The sequence below is a fragment of the Onychomys torridus genome, chromosome 10 (assembly GCF_903995425.1).
Source record: "Onychomys torridus chromosome 10, mOncTor1.1, whole genome shotgun sequence".
In the NCBI taxonomy this organism is placed as follows: domain Eukaryota; kingdom Metazoa; phylum Chordata; class Mammalia; order Rodentia; family Cricetidae; genus Onychomys; species Onychomys torridus.
The window spans coordinates 41942870-41968946 of record NC_050452.1 but is presented as its reverse complement, the minus strand read 5'-3'; the positions used below and the strand labels follow the sequence as shown (position 1 = coordinate 41968946).

The window sequence follows — 26077 nt, the reverse complement described above, 5'->3', positions numbered from 1 at the left end:
GTACCTCTCACTCCTCTGTTCTTAAAATAATAAAATTAAAAAAAAAAAAAACAAAACCCTTTCCATTTATTTGTGGAGTCCAAACTCCAATCCCAATGGAAGAGCGGAAGAATCTTCAGTTCCCTAAATGAGCAAAGACTTTCTCTGGCTTGCTGCCTCTCTGCTGTGCATCTCATGGCCAGTTTTAACCTTCTTCTCAGACCGCAGTATCAACAGTCCTTGTTACCTTGGCAACAATGATAGGCTAATAGAATTAGAATGTCTCAGGGCACCATTCTAGCATCATGTTCCTGGAACAAAAGAAAACAATGCAATTGTAAAATCTGATTTGTAATAACCTAGGGTCTGGTAGCTATTCTTTTTAGATTTATGTCATTTACTGGTATAAGATTATGAATGTTAAAATTTTAGTGATTTAAAAAAAATCAGCCATAAAAATAAAGTAAGAAGTCTGTATTAAGTTAGAGATTTCTGTTATGTGAGTTTATTAATAGAATATTCTCTAAGGGTATTCTTGTTTTACCTCAAAGGTTTGAAAATTCCACACTTCCTCTGTGGCCATTCTAAGCATAGAAAATGAAATGACACTCTAAAGACTTGGCCTCCCAAGCTCCCACATTCCGTACTCGAATTTGCTTGAAACCTGTTTTGGCAACTGCTTTTTGTTTCTGTGTTAGCTTCCAGTTATCATAGTAAATACTGGTGATAACTATAAAGAGCAAAGGTTTGCGTGGCTCACAGCTTCGGAGGTTCTAGCTCATGACAGGTTCATGGTCAGTGTTTCCCAAGAGTAAAAATCAGAATAGTAAATGTGATGCCTTAAAGTCAACAGCACATGGAGGGGTGCCACATTGACTGTGTTGCAGGGCATTGGAAAGAATTATGTTCAAAATCCAGAGACATGGTTAAAATGACTTCCCGCTGTACAAAACCATAACCAGACATAGAAGAGTGGTGAGCAGCAAGGCTTTGGACACAGGATAAGTTTAACAATTACATTCTAATGCTGTGTCTTCTCTATAATTATGACACTGTTGGATATTCCAGTAACAAAACTGACACAAACAAGGAATGTCCAGACTTAGATTTAGCTCCTAGGTTAGTGCTTCTGCTAGTAAGTGAAGAAAGGATATTTAGAAATTGGACTTATGAATAATAGTTTTTTTCACAGCTGTCCTTGTTTGATGGATATCATTCTCCTCTCTTTGGAGCTTCTATAGTTTATAAGCTATTACTTTAAGCAAATATATGGCCACTGATATTAAGCATACCAACATTTGATATGTTCCTGGGTTGGTAATACAACTTGGTCCATGGTTTCATGTTTTGAAAAGGAAATTAAAGAGTAGGATAAGAGGAGAGAGTCCTGTTTTAAGAAGAGCTTTGTAAAATTGAAGTTGTAATTGTTTTTGGCCACTGTGATGGTTTTTAATTTTCTGAACAAGCTTATTGGTTTTCTCTTCAAGGACATTTACATATATTTCCACAGCATTGAAGGTACCTCTGTCTCTGCCTCTAAAATTCCTGTTTGATCTACAGGAGAATTCTTTACTATGCCCTTTTTAATTGAATCTACTTTTGTATTCTTTGTAATTTTTCTCACTTTTTTATTGTTTTTATTTCTATATTATATCAATTTTTCATAACACAGTTATCATGTCTATTTTCTTCACCCATGTAGACTAGATCCAGAATTCTGATATGGTAGGTACTCAATAAATATTGCTTAAATGAGTAACTACAAATGCATATATGAAGGAAGTAAAAGAAATTCATGTGGCCAGAGCATACAAGGCTGTAAAAGGATTGAAATGTGATGAACAATAAACAGAGCCTTGAAAATGAGTGATGATTGAGACAGTGGGCGATTATTTTCCTGACACATAGTGGACAGTGGGTGGTTACTTTCCTGACATATAGTGGACAGTGGGCAATTACTTTCCTGACACATAGTAGACAGGAGCCAATTGTAAACAGAATGAGGTTACAGAGTGTAGAGAAAGATATTGAAAAACAGGAAGTGCAATTATTTCAAAGGAAAGGTGTTCATATACACACAAAATACTCTGTGTTGACTAGAGATGTTCTTTTTTTTTTTTTTTTTAAATGGAGCTGAGGGCCGAACCCAGGGCCTTGTGCTTGCTAGGCAAGCGCTCTACCACTGAGCTAAATCCCCAACCCCATGTTTTTTAAACTAAGAAAAAATGCCATATTTTTACATATTTATATTTACCACATCTATTCTAGGTTTTATATTTGAGCAGTCTTTAAGATACTTACGGAATATTCATTGATTGGGTGAAGAAATGCAATCATCTAACTTCATTTTAGCTTAAGACAGGTACAAATTATAATAATTAAGGGTGTGTTATATGTCAAGCATATAGTTTATCATGCTAAAGTTTATTTCTGCCAGTGTGAGAAGCCCATGTGAAGGATAGAGATGCTTCATTAGAATGAAAATTGAACACACACATGCAAAAGTGTGTTATGTGCACATAGATGCACATGTATGTTTAGTGGTTTATAGAATATTTTAAGCGTGTCATCTCCCTTTCAGGATGAACTGAAGGCCAGTAGACTCAGAGCTAGCCTTCCGTAGCAGGTAATTAGTGAGAGAATACTTACTGCCATACAAAGAACAGGCATGTTACATCTCAATGTCCAGGTTTTCTAGAGTATATAGTAGCGAATGGGGAAGGTATGGATATTAGCATAATTAAATCAAATTTCTCAGAGATAATGGCAGAGAAAGATACTGAATGTTGTTAAATAAAAGAGTAAGATAGTTAAATAAATATAGTATGAGTTCATAGTTAACTCTGTGGCCTAATATGTATATAATATTTATATAACTCTTTGATTCTGACAGGCTCACTGTATTATTTTTAGTCTTTTAATAAGTGATTTTTTTTCCAAGATAGGGTTTCTCTGCAGCTTTTAGAGCCTGTCCTGGAACTCATTCTGTAGACTAGGCTGGCCTCAAACTCACAGAGATCCACCTGTCAGCCTCATGAGTGCTGGGATTAAAGGCATGCTCTACCACCACTGGCTAATTTGTTAATTCTTTGACACTTCTGTACAATGCATTTTGATCATATTTACTGACTCTTCACCTTAAATCTTTCCAGATCCACTCCCACCTTGATACCCCTCCAACTTCATGCCCACTCATTTTTGTGTTTTTAATTTAATAGCTCATTGACTTCAATTTGTGCTGTCTGTGTACTTCTGAGTGTGGGGCCATCCAACTACAACATGGGGGACCTACCAGGAACCACACCCTGAAAGGAAACTGCATTGCCCTTCAGGCATCAACTGCTCATAGCACCTCAGTTAGTGGTACTGCAAATCTGGTCAAGAACCCAAGGTTGGGGTGCTCACAGGCCCCAAGGATAAACCCAGCAACTGTTATTTTGATAAATGGACATATGAAACCACCTTATAAATTCATACCACTCTTCTCATAGGTTATTACAGCTCTCTGACTTCATCAGAGAAATTTGTGTGTGTGTGTGTGTGTGTGTGTGTGTGTGTGTGTGTGTGTGTGTAGTGGATGGTAGTGAATGCAGAAACTCACAGCTGGTCAAAGAGGAAATGACTGTGGAGTTCTTAGCCACAAATGGTAATCTATACCACCTGCCCTCTGAAAGGCTCAGGGACCTTTGCAGAAAAGAGAGAAGAAAGACTATAGGAACTAGAGGTTGGGGAGGACAGGAGCAAGGCAACAATTTTTTGGACATGGCAGGACTGCTGGACTCATGAACTCACAGTAGCTGTTGTTGCCTGGACACAACCTGTACATGACCAAGCTAGTATGGGAAGAGGGTATATATTCTAAGATTTCTCAGAGGTTGCAGACAGAAGACTCTCTATCTTAACTACTTTGGTCTATAAGGGGTTAATCACTTTTGCTCATTTCTAATTGGCCAAAGGTGGTACTTTGTTACTTTTGTCTTTAAAAGCAAAAAACCAAGAAATCCAGTTTTGTAAGGATTGGACCACATCTACTCTACACACTGGAATAGGCAAAAAATTTTGATGTGTTTAGTGAGACTTTTGTCTTCAATTAGTGAGTATTTTCTGAATTTTGAAAAATCATATATAAACAAAGATCTTAGATTAAAACAAACATTGATATGGTGATATTTTATTTGTGCTGAAATGTGATTTTATTTATATGTTAATAAGTAAAAGTACCTGGGGTCAGAGCTAATAACAAAACATTTAGCAGAAGTCTGGCAGTGGTAGCACACACCCTTAATCCCAACCATATGACAGGCTGATCTCTGTGTGTTCAAGGACACAGCCAGCATGGAGACACACGCATTTAATCTCAATACCAACCATAGAGACCTGGAGGTCTGTATAGATAGGCAATGACGAGGAGGTCATGTGGTTGGGTTTACAACCAATGAGAAGACAGAACAGAAAGTCAATAAAAAGACAGACACACAGGAAGTAGATAAGATAGTCTTGGTCTTAGCTCTTGGGCTTTTAACTCTGCATTTGGCTCTGTGTTTCTTATTTAATAAAACTGTTCAGAATTAAATCTGCACATTGACCATAAAATTTACCGTGGGTTAGTTGATTCTCCTCTTTTCTAGGTGTAAAGGTAGCTCACCATACTCACTAGCAACATTTCAACACAATCTTATAGCTTAAAAATCTTCTTGGGTGCTTGCCAGAGGGATAGAAAACACACCAAGCAGGTGCAGAGGACCTTCTCTACACCGGAGAGACTATCAGTGCCCATCACCTGGATTGGTGTTGCTGATCTGGCTGGCTTGGAGGATTTTCCATTCTTCCTTAGTTGTTCCATATCTCCTTCCAAACCCCTCCCTATATCAAAGAGAACACTCCCTCCTAGCAGAAGTACATCCAGCCCAAAGTTCTTTCTTTCACGGTGTGAAAGCTTGCCTTCAGTGAAGTACCAAGAGCATGAAGATGTCGGCTGAAAATTTGCCTTATGAAATGGTGCTGCAGCTACTTAATTATAATGAACACCACAGGTTGTATGCAGGCATGGAGCATGCTCACTGTCTTTTTGAAAGATTGCCTGGAGAGAGTGGGAGAAGTAACTAGCACTTAGAGACAAGCAAGGCACCTGTGTCCTACACATTTGATGTTACGTTTCATTTTGGACCTCTATTCTACATAGTAAACTGAAGAGTTCTTTTTGCTAAGATCATTTCAACACCTATCATCTGCTTTGACATTCAAGCCTTTTATGTCCTTGCCACATACTTACTGTCTGTCTCATCTCAGGCCACTTTCTTGCACTTGTTCTGTCAGAGTCCTCCATGAATGTTTAATATTTAAAGGCTGGGATCGTTTTGCAGGTTTTAGTTTAATGGTAACCATAGCACGCATGCACATCCATTATTGATAGCCAAGGCACATTGCATGTCCTTGGGCATCCTCTTTTCTTTCACTCTTAGGATCACCGGAGGGTTGCTGTCTCTGCGATTCAGTGCTGTGGTTGCTGTGGCAAAGGGATGAACCGACAGCAGTCCATAATGGTGTAAACTGTTCGTGTGGGTGGAGGTGACCATGCTGAAAAGGGAGGCAAAGGCAGAAAGTGACAGGCCACGGAAAGTCCGGTTTCGGATTGCCTCATCTCACAGTGGGAGAGTTCTGAAAGAAGTCTATGAAGATGGACAACCACCGGGCTCTCTGGATTCTGAATGTGCCAGTGTCTGTGGAACAGATGGACTAAGAGACTCTGAGGGACAGCAGAACGGCCATATTGGATTAGAGGATAATGAACATGAGAAAGATCAGGATAACTTGCTGGTATTAGCCAGGACAGCCAGTGAGAAGGCCTTTGGAACAAGAAGAGTCAACATTTTAAGCAAAAATGGTACAGTCAGAGGCGTCAAATACAAAGTGAGTGCTGGCCAAGCTCTGTTTAACAATTTGACCAAAGTGTTACAGGTAAGTCATTACACTTCCCTGCTCTGAGCTTTGCTCCTCACTCACAATCTCTACCTCTCAGTTCACCAGGGTAGATTCAGTATCTTATTCCTCAGACTTCATGGATCACTATCCATTTAAGACACTGTGTGCACAGCCACACATTAAAAATAGGCTCATTGTTCTTGGCAAACTGGATTGCCTTCTCATAACCAGATTTCTGACATGTAAGTGATCTTCTCTGATGTGTGATGACTAGCCTAGCATCTCTGTTTCTTAACAAAGAAAGAAGATGGTAGACTAGAGTGTTAAAAGCATTTCTTCAAAACCTAGAAATCAATTTCTTTCTGGTCTATCATCCTTAAATCAGCATCCTTTGCTACTTATATTGATAGCTACACCAGAAAAGCTGAGTGCTCCCATTTGGTATAAATGGGTTCAGTGGTACAGTTATAAAGACCAATGGGACTTCCTCCCATTTTCAAGGATGGTATACTTTTTCTGCAGTCCATTTCTCCATTAATTTGTTCATAATAGCTTTAGAGCAGTATTTGGAAAAGCTATAAAAATATAAAGAGAAATTAAGACTTCATAGTAAACAAGCTTAAGATGTGTTAGGTTCTGCACACGAACATAGGTATGTGTTATAGATCTGATGCCTTTGACAATGATCTAACATTCAGGAAAATGTTTCAAATTTCCTGGAGGTATTAGTAGAATTATTTTTGTTGTTGTTGTTAAAAAATATCAGCCCAGGAATAGTATTTATAACTATGCTTAACGTAGGAACTCATTGTTTTTATTGTAATTATATTTTCTATTATTTTTAATATTTAAGTAAAATGAACTCTCACAATAAACTATTAAGTTCTTCTATATATTCAATTCTATAAGGAAGTAGGGATGATAGAGAGAAAAGATTTCAACCTAAATGTCACTCCAATGTATTTTACTGAAAAAGGAAGTTTGTGAAAAGATCAAATCATGAGAATTTAAAGAAACAAATTTAGATCTTAACCAAAGAAAGAGTAGCTAAGAGTAGTGGTTATTTACATATGAAGAACTTAGTTATGAATGATTTAATAGATTATGGATGGGAGTCAAAATCAGAGACTGATAATCATGCTTTACGAGGTAGGGACTGTTCTTGCATAAATTTGTAGAGATATGCTACCAGGTTAAAGAAAACCTTCTAGGACTGAGTTTTGCTCATTATGAACATTATTATTGTCAAGCCTCTGCATGACAACTGGTTCTACTTCTACAATGTGGCATTCCCCATCGTTAACTCAGCTTCTTAGTATTTGAACTGCTTTATGGTTGAAGGTTTGTTCGTAAAACTGCTATTTTAGTTTTAGCACTTTGATTTACAGAACATTGTCACTTATGAATAAATACCATAAACTCCAAAACCTAGAAGAGAAGCTCTAGCTTCCTCCCCCTGCTTTCACCCCAATAGTGCTACAAATGCATAATTGAGAGACAAAGGAAACTTCAAAGTCGAAATTTTACCACTAGATTACCTTAAATATTTACTCGCCTAGCTTTCTATGCATGACTTGGTACACAATTTTATGAGAACAAGTCCGGCAAAACTTTTTTTGCTAATCTCATCTACCCCAAACTTTAAAACAATCAGCATTTGTAATTATAAAGTTTTGGTGTTATCTTTAGTTTCATCATAATCATCATTGTCATAAAATGAAAGTTATTTGATGTCTCCAGGGAGAAATATAGGTTAAAGGAGCGGTGGCTTTGGGCCAAGGCTGCCATTTGCTCTACTCAAAGGGCTTCTGTTCACTTCATTGTAAGAACAGTAGCTCTGTGTAATATGAGCAAAGAAGACTTAGGGGGCACTGTGTAGAGAACAGATTTGACTCCTTGCTGCTTGATAAAGAACGTGCACATCTTAAAGGACACCCTGGGCTGACTGAGATGAACAGGTTCCCATAGGTCTCTCCCAGTAGTAGAGAAGGCAGCAGAGATGCATAGAGGCCGACCGTGGAAGCCAATCATTTCATCACACCCATTCCCACTACCAGGTGCGACTTCTTGGACCTGCATTTCCCATAACTTCTGCAAGTTGTGCAGCAAACTTGCCTGGGTGTCGCCATAACTTAGTGATTTACTTCAGGGAGGAAAAAGTGAGCAACCAGTTTCTCCAACATCTGGTTAATATCATATCTGGTTGATCTAAAGCCTATCTTAGTGAACGAGGAGCCATGATTGAAGAAACAGTTAGACCTTTCTTCCTGTTTTAGGTTATAAAATCTCAAAGCACTCAATTTGAAACTTGAGGGGAAGTGCTAAATAAAGAGAAAACCGTGCACAGTCCACATGAGACACTTGGCTTCCTCTCTGTTACTTCCTTGTGTGGTTACTCCTTTGTAATAAAGCAATTGGCTCCACTTCCCACAGGTTTCAGCTGTACAGAGAGGAGTTGATGAAATGATCCTTTAAGACATTTTTACTTCTTGGTGGTACTTGTTTAGAAACTTGACTCTCAAGTGGATATCGGAACTTGTTTCTATTCTGTTTGTTAATTGACACCACAGAATACCAGATAACAGAGGATGCACAATATTTATCAAGAGTAAATATGGGTAGTAGCAACAAGAAGTGAAGAGACTGTGATCAGTGATCTGGTGGCCAGGTGGGCTTGGCAGGGAAGTGGGGTTAGATCATTCAAGGATCTCCAGTTGGTCTGGATTATAGGTCTTCAAATGCAGAGGCTGTTTTTTTTTTTGTTTGTTTGTTTTTGTTTTTGTTTTTGTTTGTTTGTTTGACCCCTGGCACAGATCTCAAGAAGACAATGGTTAAGAGAGGCTAATGTGGAAATCTGGAAACCTAAAATCTAGTTTTTGCCTGGAAATGTGCATTGGGCAGAAACTCTCAAACTAAAGCTTGAAATTTCCTTCTGTTAGAAGTTTAGTTTATTCTTACACACATAAAAGTCTAGAAATAACTCACCAGCTGTTCAAAAGGTAAATTTACCTAGGTCCCCAGGGTAAAATAAGAGGCCTTCCCATTGCCTCTGCTGTCAATATTTAATGGGAAAAAATGAAGGAGACATGCGTTGAGGTGAGATTCTGATCAGGTTGGGTTACTGGGAAGATCTCTTGGATCTGAAGATGAGCCATGTTTCCTAGTCAAGGCTAAGCTCATCAATTAGTTAACTTGAGACAGGCCCGCAGGTGTTACCAATGCAGTTTAAGGTGGGTAACCTCTATAGCACTAGCAATTCTACTCTAAGGATAGTTTTCTATCTAGTATTGTGAATTTAATCATGATTATTGGAAAATTTTACAATACCCACACCACTTCTTTCTCCTCTTCTCTCCCCTCCCCCTACGCCAGTCAGCTATCATGTGCAAAACAAATTGTAAGGGTGCTGAATGGCACACTGCTCTTATGACCCAGTTTGCAGGATGAAATTGAGGTACTCTTTATTCTTAGCAGCAACATTAAATAAAGTGTCTTAGTGTGGAACTGTGAGGCAGATAATCAAAGACTTGCCAATATATTGTTATGGGACTATGTTTTAGATGGTTATTATTCCTTGACCTTATCTTCCAACTATGTTAGGATAGTCTTGCCGAGCATACCATTTTAGCTTCCATAACTTTAATTTCCTCTTGTTCAAATTTAAGACTATCAAAGAAAAATGAGTTCAAAGAAGGACCTTGAATGCATAGATTCTGTCTGTGTGTATTCATGCACATCTCTTGTTATTGTAGCTGTACGTAGAAGCATTTTAATGTTTTCTAACAGGATGAAAGGTAGTATGTTGGCATAGTAATTTGTATCATGCACAGAGCTTTCTTGTATATTATTTTTACTGAAAAATCTTATGAAAGAATCAAGGAGATTATTGTTCTGTTCCCTGTGATAATTAGAAAAGTCATTCTTACTTTTTCATAATAACTTTTGAACATTATTGTTACAATGCATGCAATCCATACTTTTTGATAATGCATGTTTTTAGTGTTATAGATCAAGTACATGGTTCAAAGCCAATACATGAATTCTTACATTTTTCTTCTTTTAAAAGTATAATATCAATATAAAAATGCCCAAATTTACCTTTTAAAATTGAATGCTGATGAATACAAATTTACACATTACATATAATTTGTAAGGCTAAATATGTCATGTTATGATATAATCTAATCTTTTAAAATTTCATCATTTGTTTGTGAGGTTTTAGATTTTATCATATGTTTAATGTTTGGTTTTCATCTAGGGAAGGCCTGAAGAAATAGACAGCATTTACTCAGTTTTAATGGTATCTTAAAACTGATCAAAGCCATCGTTTATTATTTTTTCATTCTTGAAAAGCACAAGTTATTTATTTATTTATTTATTTTTTGTTTTTCGAGACAGGGTTTCTCTGTGTAGCTTTGGGCCTTTCCTGGAACTCACTTTGGAGACCAGGCTGGCCTCGAACTCACAGAGATCTGCTTGCCTCTGCCTCCCGAGTGCTGGGACTAAAGGCATGCGTCACCACCGGGCACAAGTTAAATTTTTTAAAATAAATTTTATAGACCAACCATAGAGTCCCCTGTTGTCCCTCCTTCTGTCCTCCAGTCTTTCCCCCCAACTCACCACCCCCCCATCCCCACCTCTTCCCAGTCAAGGTCTCCCATCGGGAGTCAGCAGAGCCTGGTACATTCATCTGACTCAGGTCCAAGCCCCTCTTTCCTGCACCAAGGCTGCACAAAATGTCTCACCACAGGCACTAGGTTCCAAAAAGCTGAAAGCCATCGTTTCTAATTGATTAAGTTTTCATGGGATTGCAAAGATTTCCCTTAAGGAAGCTTGATTCTCAGACCTGTCCACTGAGTTAGAATGGATGATAGTCACAGAACTTTCTGGAAGTACTTTTATCCATCTCTGGTTCATGGAATATAGTTCTGGCAATACACTATTATTCCATGGCATATTCTTGATGACTCTGTGGCCTTGGTGGCTTACTTGAATCATTCTGTAAAAGCAACAGCAATCATACTTAACACTGATTAACTCCTCAACACTGGGCAGTACTCATATTACATGTATGTACTGACATATTTATTCCTCACAGGAATCTTAAAAAATAATATTGATATTAATATTTACAAATTAGTTATTGTAGAACTCTTTTTTCTATATGAGAAAAAAATTAATTTGAAGAATTTAAAATGTCCTTTGTTCAGAAACATTGTTACAGACAATTTGCATGGATGTACTGCTTTTCTAGTTATCAGGGATTAGGCATGAACCTTAAGATGTCTGATACGATCTCAAATATTGTAGACAACTTCACTAAGAACACTCTTGACTTATTGTCCCCAAACCAGGGAAAACAGGGCTTCCAAAATGAGTTGGTACTGCTGATATATTAATTAAAGAATTACAGACTGATAGACCTTATAGTCCCATGATTAACATTTCTTTTCTCTTGATAACATTAGATACTGGGCAGAACCTAAGTAAGCATCTAATTATTTTTAGTTGTAATTGAAATTCTGTGAAAGAAATAAGAGAATCATCATTGTTACATCTCTCTTGAGAATAATTTTTAAGAATTATTATCACATACACACCTACCTTTTGAAAAATGTTAGTGAATTAAGTAAAATCCACTTAATGATTGTTTCCCTCTGTTCCATCTCACTTGGAGACTTCCTATATAGGGTGGGGCTGGAGCCTGCATGTAGGGCTGTTGCTAGCTTGCTCCATCTCTTCTTTGTGTTGCGATTCTCTTCACTAATGTAAAGACACCCATTGCGTACTTATCAAGAAGCAGTGGGCCTGCCCTGAATAGTCAGTATTGTAGGTGATGGTCCAAAGCAGGTTCTGAAAGAATTATCTATGAATTTGTTTTTGCTTCCCTTCTCTAAAGGATTCTTCGTGGTTTTTTTTTTTTTTTTTTGACATAATATTTTCTGCTACTCATTCTTAGTTTCTTGAATATATTGTCTCCCTTTAATTTTCTGTTAGTAGATCATCATTCCATTTGGTCTTCCTTTCTCTTGTGTGTGTGTGTGTGTGTGTGTGTGTGTGTGTGTGTGTGTGTGTTTTCTTTCTAGCTTAGCTCTGCCTTTGTAGACTAAGGACTGTAGGTTAATCTGTGTAAACTAGGACTTTTAATTCTGATCCTACACGTCTTCAGATAATTAGCACTTATTTTTCCAGTTTCTATATAGTTTGTTGAAACCTTTAGCTCTAGTGATATTGCCTACTCTCCTTGCTTTGTGAGACTCTTCTATTATGACATTTTTAATTTGTGTAAGTTTGATTTTGGTTACATGACCTCCACCTTAGGAATGAGTCTGAAGTCAGACTCCAGAACAATATCCTGAGAGAGCATACACTAAGCGAGATGATTTGTAACCATCAATAAGCTCTTACAAATAGCACACAGTAACCACATAATTAAGGAAACGAGTCCATGTCTTCTCAAATCATATTTTTTTGTAATAATCTTTATTGAGACATAAATTATATATAGTTTTATTCACCCATTTAAAGTGTACCATCAGATGCTTTTAGTGAATTTACCAAACTGTACATTTGTTATTTTTTGTTTTTTTTTTTTTTTTAATTAAAAATTTTTTTTTCCATTTTACATAACAACCACAGTTCCACCTCCCTCCTCTTTCTCATCCACTCCTCAGAGGGGGTAAAGCCTCCCATGGGGAGTCAACAAAGTCTGGCATATTAAGTTGAGGCAGGGCCAAGCCTCTCCTCCCTGTACTGAGGCTGAGCAAGGTATCTCTCCATAGGGAATGGGCTCTAAAACAAAACCAGTTCATGTACTAGGGATAAATCATGGTTCCACTACCAGAGACCCCAGAAGCTGCCCAAGCCACACAACTGTCACCCACATTCAAAGCGCCTTAGTTCGGTCCCATGCAGGCTCCCCTGCTGTCAGTCCAGAGTCCATGGGCTCCAACTAGCTAGTCAACTCTCTCCGTGGGTTTCCCCATCATGAGCTTGACCCCCTTGCGCATATAAACCCTTCCCCCTGTCTTCGACTGGACTCTGGGAACTCCACCTAGTACTTAGCTGTGGATCTCTGCACCTGCCTCCATTAGTTACTGGATGAAGTTTCTGTGGTGAGAATTAGAGTAGTCATTGTTCTGATTACAGGGCAAGGCCAGTCCAGGAACCCTCTCCATTATTACTTGGAGTCTTTGCTGGGGTCATCTTTATGGGTTCCTGGGAATTTCCCTAGCACCAGGTTTCTCCCTAACTCCATAATGGTCCCCACAGGAGCATTTGTTACCTATAAACTATTTAAGAATGTTTTTCATCATCCAAACAGAAAATCTGTAAGCATTGATCTTCATTTCTCTCTTCTGTCTCCTGCATTTTCTTCCTCCAGATTTTCCAGTGCTATAGGAAATTGCTTATCTAATTTCTAGTTATCTGCCTCATATATTTCCATTTGAAGATATTCCTCTTATGTAACTGTAGTTATGCATTCATTGGCCAACAGCTCCACATTCCTCCACTCTTGCTAGTCACTCAAGTGTCTGATAACCATTATTCTACTCTCTGGAAGGTCAGCATTTTATATGCCATACATGAGATCATGTTGTATTTATAGGTATATTTAGCTTCGTTTCAGCTAACCTGAAAGGCTATCAACATTGTTGCCAATTTCCACTTTATATGGTGGAATAGTATACTGTTATCTTTATGCCACTTTTTCATATTGATTTATTCACTAATGGTGACTTGGGTTGATTACATGTTTTAGCTGTTGTGACTAGTGCTGTAATAAAACAGGTGGGTAGCCGGGTGGTGGTGGTGTTTGCCTGTAATCCCAGCACTCGGGAGTCAGAGGCAGGCAGATCTCTGTGAGTTTGAGGCCAGCCTGGGCTACAGAGTGAGTTCCAGGACAGGCTCCAAAACTACACAGAGAAACTCTGTCTTGAAAAACCAAAATCCAAAAACAAAAACCCAAACAAAACAAACAGGTGTGTAGATAACCCTTTGCCCGGGGTATGTTTTATGTGCATGTAGTTGAGAGTGTGTATTCTATAGCTATTGGATGGAATGCTCTGTAAATATCTATCAGGTCTTTTTGTCTAGGGTATAGTTTAAGTATATTTCCTTGATAATATTTTTGTCTGGACAGTCTGTAATCTGTCCATCACAGATGAAATAGTGAAGCCTCCTACTGCCATTTAATGTGCCCAGCTCTTCCTTCATGACCATTAGCACTGGCTTTATGCTTCCGAGTCTCAGTTTGGGGTTTATATACATTTATGGTTGTTTCTTCGTAAGCTGACCTCTGGGTTATTATGCAGTAACTTTCATGATATCTTTTTACAGTTTTTGGTGGCATAAAGTCTACTTTATCTGATGAAAATGTAGCTCCTCATGCTGTCTATTGGTCTCCATTTGCATGAAATATTTTTCCATCTTTTTACTTTCAGATGCCTTTTTTTTTTTTTAAACAGGAAAAGTATGTTTCTTTTTTTCTTTCCTTTTTTTCTTTTTGGTTTTTCGAGACAGGGTTTCTTTGTGTAGCTTTGCGCCTTTCCTGGGACTCACTCTGTAGCCCAGGCTGGCCTCGAACTCACAGAGATCTGCCTAGCTCTGCCTCCCGAGTGCTGGGACTAAAGGCGTGTTCCACCACTGCCCGGTGAAAAGTATGTTTCATTTACATTCCTATTAGTTGAGTCTTGGTTTTTGTTTTTTTATTCCATGCATCTATTTATGTCTTTTAATTGTAGAATTGAACCCATTTATATCCAAAGTAATTATTTACAGACAAAAAAACATACCACTGTCATTTTGGTCACGATTCTGAATTGGTTTATGCTTTCTTTGTGGTTACATGGTTTTTCCTTGAGTAGCATGTTTTTATTCATTGCGTTTCTGTTTTTAGTATATCATTATAGGTTTTTGCCTTGTGATTACTATGGTACTTACAAAAACCTGTAATTACAACAGACATTTTAATCTGAGAGCAACTTAACTATGGTCATAACAACATTCCACACTTTCATTCTCCTGCTTCTCCCACATTAAGTTTTTGATGTTATGTATACTATATAACTCTTTATATTGTATATTCCTTAATGAATCATTGTAGTTATAATTTTTTTTCCTTTTTGGGTATGTGTGTGTATATGCACATATTTGCAGGTGCTCATGTATGCCATGTGGAGGCCAAGGTATTCCCTCAGGTGCTGTCCATCTTGTTTATATTGAGACAGAACCTCTCACTGAGACCAGCGCTTCACTCATTTGGCTATTCTGGCTGACCAATGAGGTCCAGAGATCCACCTTCCTTTGCCCCTCCAGTTGGGGCATTAAAAGTGTAAACCATTGTATGGGTGCTGGGGTGGAATATACATCCTCATGCTTGTGTGACCCTCCTTTTCTTTAATAATTTTGCTTTTTAAACTTCATATGAGCATACAGTATTAGGGCATTCTAAGTTTGACTCAATGCTTACCATTTATCACTGTCCCTAGCATTTCTTACAAGACAAACTCAGCAATGAGCTCTCTCAGTTGTGTGCCTGAGAAAGTCGTTCCTCATTTATATCTGAATGGCATCGTTTCTGACCACAGTGTTCTTGGTTGGCAGGACTCCGTTCAGAACTTTTGAGTGTGTAATCCCACCCCTCATGCCCTATACTGTTTCTGCTGAGATGTTTGATTCACAGGCAGTTCCTCATATGGGATTTTCTTCTTTTTGTTGCTGCTCTCAGAATCCTCTCTTGGAGTCTGAACATTGATAGTTTGATTGGAATGTGCTTCTGGTGATTTTATTTTGATTAAATGTGACTGGTGTCTTTTGACTTTTTTGAGCCCTGGTATTCATATCTTTCTGCAGGTTTGGAAAGTTTCATGCTGTTACTTCTATAAGTAAGCTGTCTATTCCTGTCTCTCATCCCTTTTGAAGCTAACGACTTGTCCTTTTGCTCTGTAGCTGCTTTACTATAGATCATTTAAGCTTTCATTCCTTTTCATTCTTTTTTTCTTTTTCTCCTCTGATTGGAAAATTTCAATGTCTGGGTTGCCATCAGCCGGCCCGTCCAGAACCCCAGACTAGAATTAGTAAAGATGTAGTGCCACCAAAGACCACCAACAAAGGTTCAAAGAGGCCACTGTCTCACCAGATATACAGGCACCAACATAAGGACACCCGGATGATGAAAAACCAGAGAAACACAGCACCGTCGAAAGACACCAAGAAAGCTCTAGAAACAGATCAAGACGAAAAGGAAATCTATGAAATGACGGACAAAGAATTCAGAATTATCCTTTTAAAGAAGTTCAGAGAATTACAAGAAAATACAGACAGAAAACTAAGTGAAATTCGAGAAATCATTCATGAACAACATGATATGTTTGACAGAGAAATAAAAGTTAATCATTTCAAACTAAAAATTCTGGAGATGAAGCATACAATAAGTGAATTGGCAAATTCAACAACAGGATTCAACAGAAGACTCGATAAGGCTGAAGGAAGAATCAGTGAGCTGGAAGATTGGACATACGATTCTAGACTTTAAGAAAGCATTGGAACAGCAGAGCCAGACAGCCTCTCTTTGGAGGCTTGATCATGCTGGCAGAGTTTCTGATATATTTCAAAGTGTGTACAACAGCAATATAAGCATTTTAGTCTATAAAATTATATACTTATATAAATATGCCAATGCCTGAGTCATTATTGCCTAGAGGACATTTACAAAATTGTGAACTAAATAAAATATCATACAGAAAATTTTAATTAAGAGAAGTTTATTCATGTGCACAAACACACTAATAATTTGAGGTCTCTTTTCTCAAGTTTATTTTTCCAATAATCATTATTTTACCTGACTTCTGACAAATTTGCCTTATAACATTTCCTGGGGAGAGAAATAGATTATACTTTCCTAAAAATTTAATAAACAACAGCAGTATTCAATATCTTATTAATTTCCAAGCAAGAAGTTGGAATTGTGAAATAGTTAAGTTGATCTTTTCCTCTTTTATAAAATCCATGGGCTGTAACTTCCTTTCTTCCTTTCTTTCTTCCTTCCTTCCTTCCTTTCTTTCTTTCTTTCTTTCTTTCTTTCTTTCTTTCTTTCTTTCTTTCTTTCTTTCTTTCTGTTTTATTGGTTTCAAGACAGGGTTTCACTGTGCATCTCTGGCTATCCTGGAACTCACTCTATAGACCAGACTGGCCTTGAACCCAGAGATCCTCCTGCCTCTGACTCCTGAGTCCTGGGATTAAAGGCATGCACCACCACCACCCAGCAAGTCTATAATTTCTCTACATGGAAAGCCTATAGAAGTTTGTTGGTCCACAAGAGGAATAGAATTGTCAAAGTCAGTGTCTGGATTCACCCTGGATAGTTTCTAGGAAAAGAGAAGGGGCAACTAGAGAGTCTGAGCACCAGACTGGTGGGAACAAATGATGATCATCTTAGGCAGAACAGGGAGAAGATCAAGATGGGCTGCAGTCGAAGGGGAAGTTGAGGGGTCTAGAGATTGGCAGGAATGACTTCATGGGTTAAAGCTAAAGCAGCATGGAGAGTCCCAGTACCAGACCATGACCCTGAGCATCTGTTCTTATTTGCATACTACTGATAGAATGGAACCAGGTTCATTTGCCCTCATGGGCGTCCAGGGAATGTGTTCCTTTGACAGCTATCAGCACTGTGTTTGCATGGCATCTGGAAGAAGTGATTACCTCCCCTGTAATGAAGGTTTTTCTGGATTCCTTCCAACCTGTTCCAATTAAACATTTGTTTACATTGATCCAAGACTCATGACTTCCCCCTGGGTAGACAGCTGTAACTTTGCCACTCAGATCAAACAAGCTGATTATTTAAGAATTGAGGCTTATAGCATCTCTGCTTAATACAGGGTGGACATGATTATTACTCACTTTAATGCGTTAGTCTTCCATTGCTTCTGAAATGGATTGTCATTAGTTTTGAGGCTTAGAACAATGCAGACATATTACTTTATAATTATGGTGATCAAAAGACTGAGTGTTGCAGTATTAAATCAAGATTTTGGCATAACAATCCATCTGAAGATCTAGGAATATATTACTATTATTTTCCAGCTTCCACAGGCTGCCCACATTTCTTTGCTCTTAGCCCTGGGCAAGTCTCACGTTTGCTTCCATTAGTATGCCTTCTCTGACTTTTCTTCCTTACCCCATAAAAGCATTTGCGATTGCTCTGGGTTCAATGAAATAATCTAAGACAATCTACCATTATTGTTTGGATCTAGAACTATTCCTCAGAACTCATATGTTCGAGACGTGGTTCCCAGCTGGTGGTGGAACCGGGAGGCAGTAGAAACAAAAGGACCTGGGACCTTATGGAAGTAGATTATGGGGGAATGCTTTACAGCTTTATTGTTTGTCCAGCACTTCTATGCTCTTTTCTTCTATTCTCTGATCATTATGAGGTGAGTTACTCTGCTCTACTACACTCTCTCTGACATGATGCTTCTTCTCGCTACCGGCTGAGAAGCAACAAACCCAACTGACTGTGGACTGAAACCTCTGAAAACGTGAGGCAAATTAAACTTTTCCTCCTTGAGTTGTCTTTGCCATGGTTATTTGTTTCGGCATCAGAAAGCTTCCTTTACAGGAAGTCCTATAAACTAGGACTGCTAAGTGGAGTCATTGCTGTGACCACGCTCCATGAGGTGGTTCAGAAGCGCTGGAGTCACTTTGCAGAAAGAGCTTGGGAAGGTTTGGAAATGTGGAGGAGAGAAGCCCACAAATGACTTGAGTGCAGCTTAATGAAGACTGTGGTGAGCTCAGAAGACCAACGTGCTGTTGGGAATACAGATAGTGAAGAATGTTCAGATGGGGACAGAGGCTCTCCTGGGAAGTGGACCAGAACATTCACGCTACCTTGTCAAGGAACATTCTATATTTAGGCCAGGCCCAGAGACTTTGTGTCCAGCCGTATTTAAAGGTAACTGACTACCTAATCTGGCGGGGAAAATGTCAAGGCATTCTGGTAATGTCATGATTATGGTTGTCTGCACAGAGCCTGATTTACAGTGGGAATGATAAAAGGGCACAATAGAAATATTTGAGGTACTTACAGTTTGCCAAGACAAGAAATGCATAAGTTGGGGTTGAGGAAGGTGTGGTTGCTGGATAGGTTAGTGCCATTAGAAAGAAATCCAGTACTTGGAGGAATAGGTCAAGGGGGGTTTGACTTTTGTATACGTTTTGTCCCTCTCCATTCTTGTCTTTCCCTTCATTGTCCTGCCACGAGTTAAGCCATTTTGCATCGCCACATGCTCCTTCCTATGATGTTGTCTTCAACAGGAATCCAGAAGCAACTAACACAAGTAATGCAGACAGAAACCATGAGGTAACACAGACCCAGCCTTTCCCCTATAAGCTGTTTTTCTCTGGAGTTACTACACCAACATGTCTGGATCCATAGTGACTACAAAATCCTTTTGTCATGTAAAAGAATATGCTTACAGGTTATAAGGATTATGATATGGGCATTTTTGTCACGTCTCATGTCTACTCTTTCTGATATTAAGGTAATTTTTTTTCAGAGGATATTAAGGTTGTGTAATGGACTAAAGTCTTGGCCCATGCTATTTTGTTTCTATATAGAGATATTATGTTACCATATATGTATCATGGCTACTTGAGAACAGAATCCAATTCTAACCTTTTGATATAGGTGTTGGCTGATAAGGTAGTAACAGATATGGTATCCTTGGAGGTTCAAAGTAAACATGCATGATTACACTCATACTTTCTATGTTTCTTCCACTACCATGATAAGCACATGTTTGGAAAACTCAGTTGTCCCAGAAGCGTGAGCGCACGAGAGACAAAGACCTAGATCCAACTAAGAGTTGAAGCCACCCCTGGAGTGCTCAGCCTTGGTCAGCCAGACTCCCAGTAATCTTCATTCTCGTGAGTTAAATGAATGGCATTTGAGAAAGAAGAGAAAAATGTGGAAGGAGGAGAGGGGCAGATGATGTAACAGTAGCTTTGACAAAGTCCACATCAGGCTCAGGGAATTCCACAGTACCCCTTATCAAGCTCTTTAAAACTGACTCTTACACATCACTCTTGCTGTGTCAGAAATTCTGTTCAGAGTAAGAGTCACCAGGCCTTGAAGGATTATGTGTTACTGCTATCACCAAAGTAAATGTCATGTGTCGGAAATGCAGCTTCTCCATGTGGTAGTGCTGGAAGACGGGCTGGGCCTATGAAGACTTGTTTGAGTCATGGGATGGAGCCCCCATGAATGGATAAATTATTATTATTATTATTTATTTGATTTTTCGAGACAGGGTTTCTCTGTGTAGCTTTGCGCTTTTTCCTGGAACTCACTTGGTAGCCCAGGCTGGCCTTGAACTCACAGAGATCCGCCTGGCTCTGCCTCCCGAGTGGTGGGATTAAAGGTGTGTGCCACCACCGCCTGGCTTTTGTACATGCTATCTTTCCTTCCAACTTCCACTAAGTTACATTGTGCCAGAATTCACAACAGATATGGCCACTTAATTTGAACTTTCCAGAAATGTGAACCTAAGAATAAAATTCCTTCTTTTGCAAATTACTCAATATCAGTAATTCACAATAGCAACAGGTGGTGGAATAAGAGAGAAAATTTGTCCTGAGAATGTCAGCTGTTTCATATAAATATCTGAAAATGTGAAATAGTTTTGTAATTAGATAAGAGGTAAGGGCTAGAACTATTTGAAATACATGTTGGAATAAGCAGTCAGAGCTTTAAGGGCCATTTGGGTGAAGGCTTAGAAGGATACAAAGAGCTTGGGAAAGCCTGGGACTTGTCTGAGATTACTAAAGTGGCTGTGAACAGGGCACTGATAGAATGAGGGACAGTTATGGCCATTCTCATGATATCTCAGGTGGAAGTGAGGGCCATGTTGTTGAGAACTAGGCACAACACCACTCTTATATGAAGCATCAAGGAGCTTCCTGAACTGTGACATTCCTGAGGTCTCTTATGGACATAGAACTTGAGAACAATGAGCTAAGACATCTGGCAGAAGAAATACTTCTAGGTGGTAAACCCTTAATGAACTGTGTGTTTGATTTCTTCTGACTACAGGGAGCTGAGAGAGTAAAGGAGTTATTTAAAAGCATTATTTATGATTAAAATAAAAACAGAATAAACATTTGGAAATTTTACAGCCTGTCCATATAAAGGATGGAAAGAAGTGTTCAGAAAGCAAAACAAGGGTATTGCACAAAAAATAAGTTACTGAAGATATCAGTGGGGGCAGAAAGGTACGTGTTGGTCATAATAATGGGAAAGTGGAATCATTTCAGAGATCTTACAGGTTGCCTCTCCCAGCAAACACCAGTGATTTTGGAGGACAGAGTGATTTTTAGAGAACTGTCTATAGACTCTCCATCCAATTCACCTCAGGACTCTAATTCCTACAATCAGGTACAGCACTCCATAGCACTGGCCATAGCACAGGTAGCCAACGTGTTCTGCCATGGGGCAGAGATATCATAGGGAATCCATAGGGACAAGGTCTAGTGGAAACATTAGTAGAGCTTTGTCAGAGAGAAACCCAAAATGTAGATTCTCCATTGTTTAAGGCCCTCTTGGGAAAGCAGCAGGCACTGAGGTGAAATGCCAGCCTAAGACATCTGAATCACTGACTGACTGCATTAGAGTCATAGGAGCAAGGAGGCTCCATGTGCCCAGGAGGTATCACATGGAACAAGAGACTAATGATGTTCTAGCTCTGAGATCTAACATCTGCCTTCTTCATGTTTGAACTTTCTTGGGCTTGTTTCTACTTGTTCTTTTTTGAGGATCTCTTTCTCTTCCTCCTCTTCCTCTTCCTCCTCCTATTTATTCTCCTCATTTCTGTTTCCTGTCTCCTCATTGCATTTTGGTGGTAGATGACTTGTTTTGATATTACAGGTTTATAGAAGGAAGTCGTTTTCCTGTAGTCTTAAGCAGAAATTTAGACTTTTGAGCTCACTCTGGAATGAATTAAGACTAAGAGATTATTGGGAAGGAAGAATGGTATTTTATGTTGTAGAAATATATTCATTTTGGAAGCTGGGGAGATACTATTCTATCAGCATGCTACCTAAAATCTTCATGTGTTGGGATATTAATTCTTCAGGATGACAGTATTGAAAGACGCATAGTAGTTGGGGCTGGTTTGGTCATGGAGGTGGCATCTTCATAATGAATTAGTCATTTCCTCACAGTAGTAGTCAGTCATTATAGTCATTTGGTCTCATTTCTCCTCAAGCTCATGTGTTCTTTCTCCTTCTGTTTTTCCCATATTATGAAGCACCATGAAACTCTTATTAGATTCAATTGCCCGTTCTTGGATTCTTAGCTTTCTAGAGCCATAGGCCCAAACAAATTTCTTTCTGTTATAAATTACTCAGTTCCAGGTGTTCTGAATAATTAAATAATGTAGAGTAAGAGGATCCTAATTCTGTAGTCTGAGAATGTTAACTATGATCTCTAGGAAGCACATAGGTTGTTTTCATGACAAGAAGATTGTTGGGTTAATTGAGGCAATAGTCAGCTCCAGAACTGTTAGTGGAGCTCTGGAACTCAAGCACCTTCTTTTGCAACCCAAAGGAAGCAGTAGGATCCTGCAGGCTAAAGATTCATCTCCTTGAATTTCTGGTGGGCCTAGTAATACAGTCATGCATTACTTCTGATTGAAAGAAATATTCAAAATTTACAATGAGACTACCTTATGTAAACAAACCTTTCTTCACTAGGGATTCCACATCCCTTCCTAACTACACTGAAAAGTTAAAAAATGGAAATTTGGGACACAATTTTGTATATTATCTTAATTAACTCCAACTTTTCTATTTTTATTGAAAATATTTTTTATACAGTATATTCTGATTACAGTTTCCCCTCCCTCATCTCTTCCCAGATCCTTCCTACCTTCCCATCCATCCAACTGCACCTTCTTTAGAAAACAAAAAGGCAAAAACAAAACAAAACAAAAAAGCCCCAAACAAATAAGCCAGAATAAAACAAAACCCAGAAAAACAACAAAGAAAAAAGCAAAAGAAACATTATATATATACACACACATAGAGACATATACACAGTCACACAAACAAAATTTATTAAAACATAAAATCTGGCCGGGCAGTGGTGGCACACGCCTTTAATCCCACCACTCGGGAGGCAGAGCCAGGTGGATCTCTGTGAGTTTGAGGTCAGCCTGGTTTCCAAAGTGAGTTCCAGGAAAGGTGCAAAACTACACAGAGAAACCCTGTCTTGAAAAACCAAAAATATAAAAAATAAAAATAAATAAAAATAAAAAAAAAAAACATAAAACCTGAAACTATGAAGGGGGAAAAGCCCAAACAAAGCATTATGAGACAAAAACAAAACAAAACAACCCCCCAAACCAGTCCCCCAACAAACAAACATCAAATAAACACAGCACCCAAAGCCTCCAAATGAGTTCAATGAACCACTGAGTTCATTTTGTGCTGTCTATCTACTGCCGGGCACCAGTCCTGCCTGGAAGTGTGATACCCCATTGGAGAAAACGAATTTTTCATTTGTGAGTGGTTGACACTCAGAGATAGCTACTTGGTAAGGGATAGGGGCTTGTGTCTACTTACCTCAGCACTGGGAGGCCATCAGGCTCAAACCTAGGCACTCTGCCACAGTCTCTGTGAGTTCGTATGTGTGTCAATCCTGTAGTGTCTTAAAGACACTGTTTCTCTGTGGTCATCCATCCCCTCTGGGTCTTGCAATCTTTCTGAACTCCTTTTCTGTATGTCTCCCGGAGCTCTTAGGGGAAGGTTAACCCCAACTACATCTATCATTATCTGTCTGTCTATCTGTCTATCTTTCCCTTTCTTTTATTTCCCAGGTTTCTACTTAATGGTCATGAAAAGCCAGTATTCCCTGCCTCAGTTAAAATTTGATCTCCTCAAGGAGGATCTTTTATATTGTATAAAGGACTTCTGGGGATGGAATAGTGACCCCCAGGAAATGGGCTTGATGATGGATGCTAATGAGAACTGAATTAGACAAACACTGGGATAAATTGGGAAACTGCTACACTTTCTGAATGAGGACTTTTCACTTTCTCCTTCCTGCTGTTAGTCACTGGAGAGACACAGTGGCTGAATGGAATATTATTGACTTGATTTTTCTGTGTCAGATATAAAGTGGAGCTTAGTTTCTATTTTTCAGAGTGGACTAGAATTCCTGTTCATCATCTTTCGGGTACTTTCCCTACTCGGTGATAAGCAACACAATAAGGGTCCAGAAGATGGGCGAAATAGTCCTGGCCCCTGGGTCCTGATGCATTTCTCTCCGTTACTGCCCTTAACCCTGTGATGTGTCCCTGGTGCTGAAGGCATCACGTGAAGCTCTTCCACCATGGACTATTCTAACTCTTAGAACTCTCCAATTTCATTGCCTCCCTTCCCAGGATTTTGAAAACACGGTTCTGCCAGTTATTTAGAAGCAAGAGGAGACTCAGGGGTTTAGAAACCAAAGGTCCATTTTTCCTTGTGAGACAAAGGATGGAAAAAAAAGATCACTCTTTAGTAGTATCTTAAATGATTAATGTGCTTACTTCTCCTCCCTCTGGAGGGAGATGGCCTGTTTCAGATGGAGTCTCTTTTTAGCTGTGTATTCTGGAGAAATACACTTCCAAACAATCTCAATTTCTTTATTGGTAAAGAGAAGGTTGTGGTAGTCATTGTTTTCTATAGTATCAATAAGCTTCTTTAAAATAAGATTTTACCAAATGTTTGGCTAATTATAAGTGCTCAGTAAACACTGTTATTATTTATGTAATGTGTCTCAAAAATTATAGGCAAGGTACTACTAAAATGCAGAGAATAGGAGAAATAGGGTTTCCCAGGGAAGAGCACACCAACTGGTTATCCAATATCAAATGATCAGCCCTGAATACACAAGCATACAAGTAATATTCAGACTGAGCAGGGTGTATTTAGGAATATATATGCATATAATACATATTCATATACTTACACATATGTATGTACATAGCAAAAATTAAGGGAAAAATAGGACATGGATTTGAAAGAGAGCAGGGAGGGTATATGGCAGGGTTTGGAGGGAGGAAAAGGAAGACAGAAAATATGAAATTATATTATGTTCTCAAAGACATTAATCAGTGTTTCCTCAAATGTTTACTAGTAATATATTTTCCTGTTTTAAAAATAAAATTGGTATTATTGGGGGGGGAGTCCTGTTAAGCAATGGGGGTGCAAAGATTAATAAAACACATTTTCTATCCTGAGAGAATCTTGTTTTATCCTTCTGAAAAATATCACACATGGTTAACACAAACTATAATAAGAGCTCAGGAGCATTTCTAGGGGACAGAGACAGGACATCTGACCCAATTGTGTTAGTAAGATCTTTAAACCTAAGGCTGCGTGGGAAGCAGTCTGCCACTGGACACTCTCTTGCCAGAACTCACTTCTCTTTGGGGAGTCTCAGCTACCGCCTCTAAATTTGGCTCAGCTTCTGCCACAAGAACCTGTTTGCCTGAGGCCAGTTCCTCTTTTTGACACCCTGCCTTGGCTGTGGGGGGCGTGGTTCCCCTCCCTTCTCTGCCTGGCCAAGTGTTCACCAGTGTAGTCAGCCACCCACACACCTTGTGTCTCTGCTTTCCTCACCGACACCTGTCACCTCCAAAGCCCAGCCTGCACTTTCAGGAGAGCAGCAAATACAATCTCTTCTGGGTTGCTATCTCATGCTTTTTTACACAAACCCAGACTAATTTTGTCTCTTGGGAATGTTTTTAGCTATAAGTCACCAAGGACACTATTAGATGGGGCTTAACACATGTAGAATTTGGTATATGACATAAGAATTTGGGAGCAGCAGCTGCTGAGTCTGTTTGGTGGATTGATAACGTGATGAAGACCTGGACTTGTTCTGTGGTTCCAGGTGATACAGGGGAACAAGGGAAATGGAAATTGGTACCTCCCTCTTGGAGTTCTTGGCCTCATTATTAAACCAAATTAAGAATGAGCTCAAATGGAGGCTCAAGGATGGTTTTTATTAGACTTTAAAAGAAAACCCCAGGGCAGGCAAGCTGTACACTTTAGCCGCTTCCTGGCAGAGGGGAATGGAGGGGAGGGGAAAAAGCCATGCCATTTAAACTGGCATGGAGGTCAGATACCTGGA

The 26077-nt window shown here is 39.0% G+C and overlaps 1 protein-coding gene across 1 annotated transcript in view; it reads left to right on the top strand.

Moving 5' to 3' along the window:
* Positions 1-5485: 5485 nt before the first annotated feature.
* Grxcr1 (glutaredoxin and cysteine rich domain containing 1) overlaps positions 5486-26077 on the top strand; it is a 119056-nt gene continuing 98464 nt past the window's right edge. Inside the window, exon 1 of the mRNA XM_036200191.1 lies at positions 5486-5937. Within this exon, the coding sequence (XP_036056084.1) occupies positions 5554-5937 (384 nt within the window). The 5' untranslated portion in view covers positions 5486-5553. The remainder of the gene's footprint in view (positions 5938-26077) is intronic.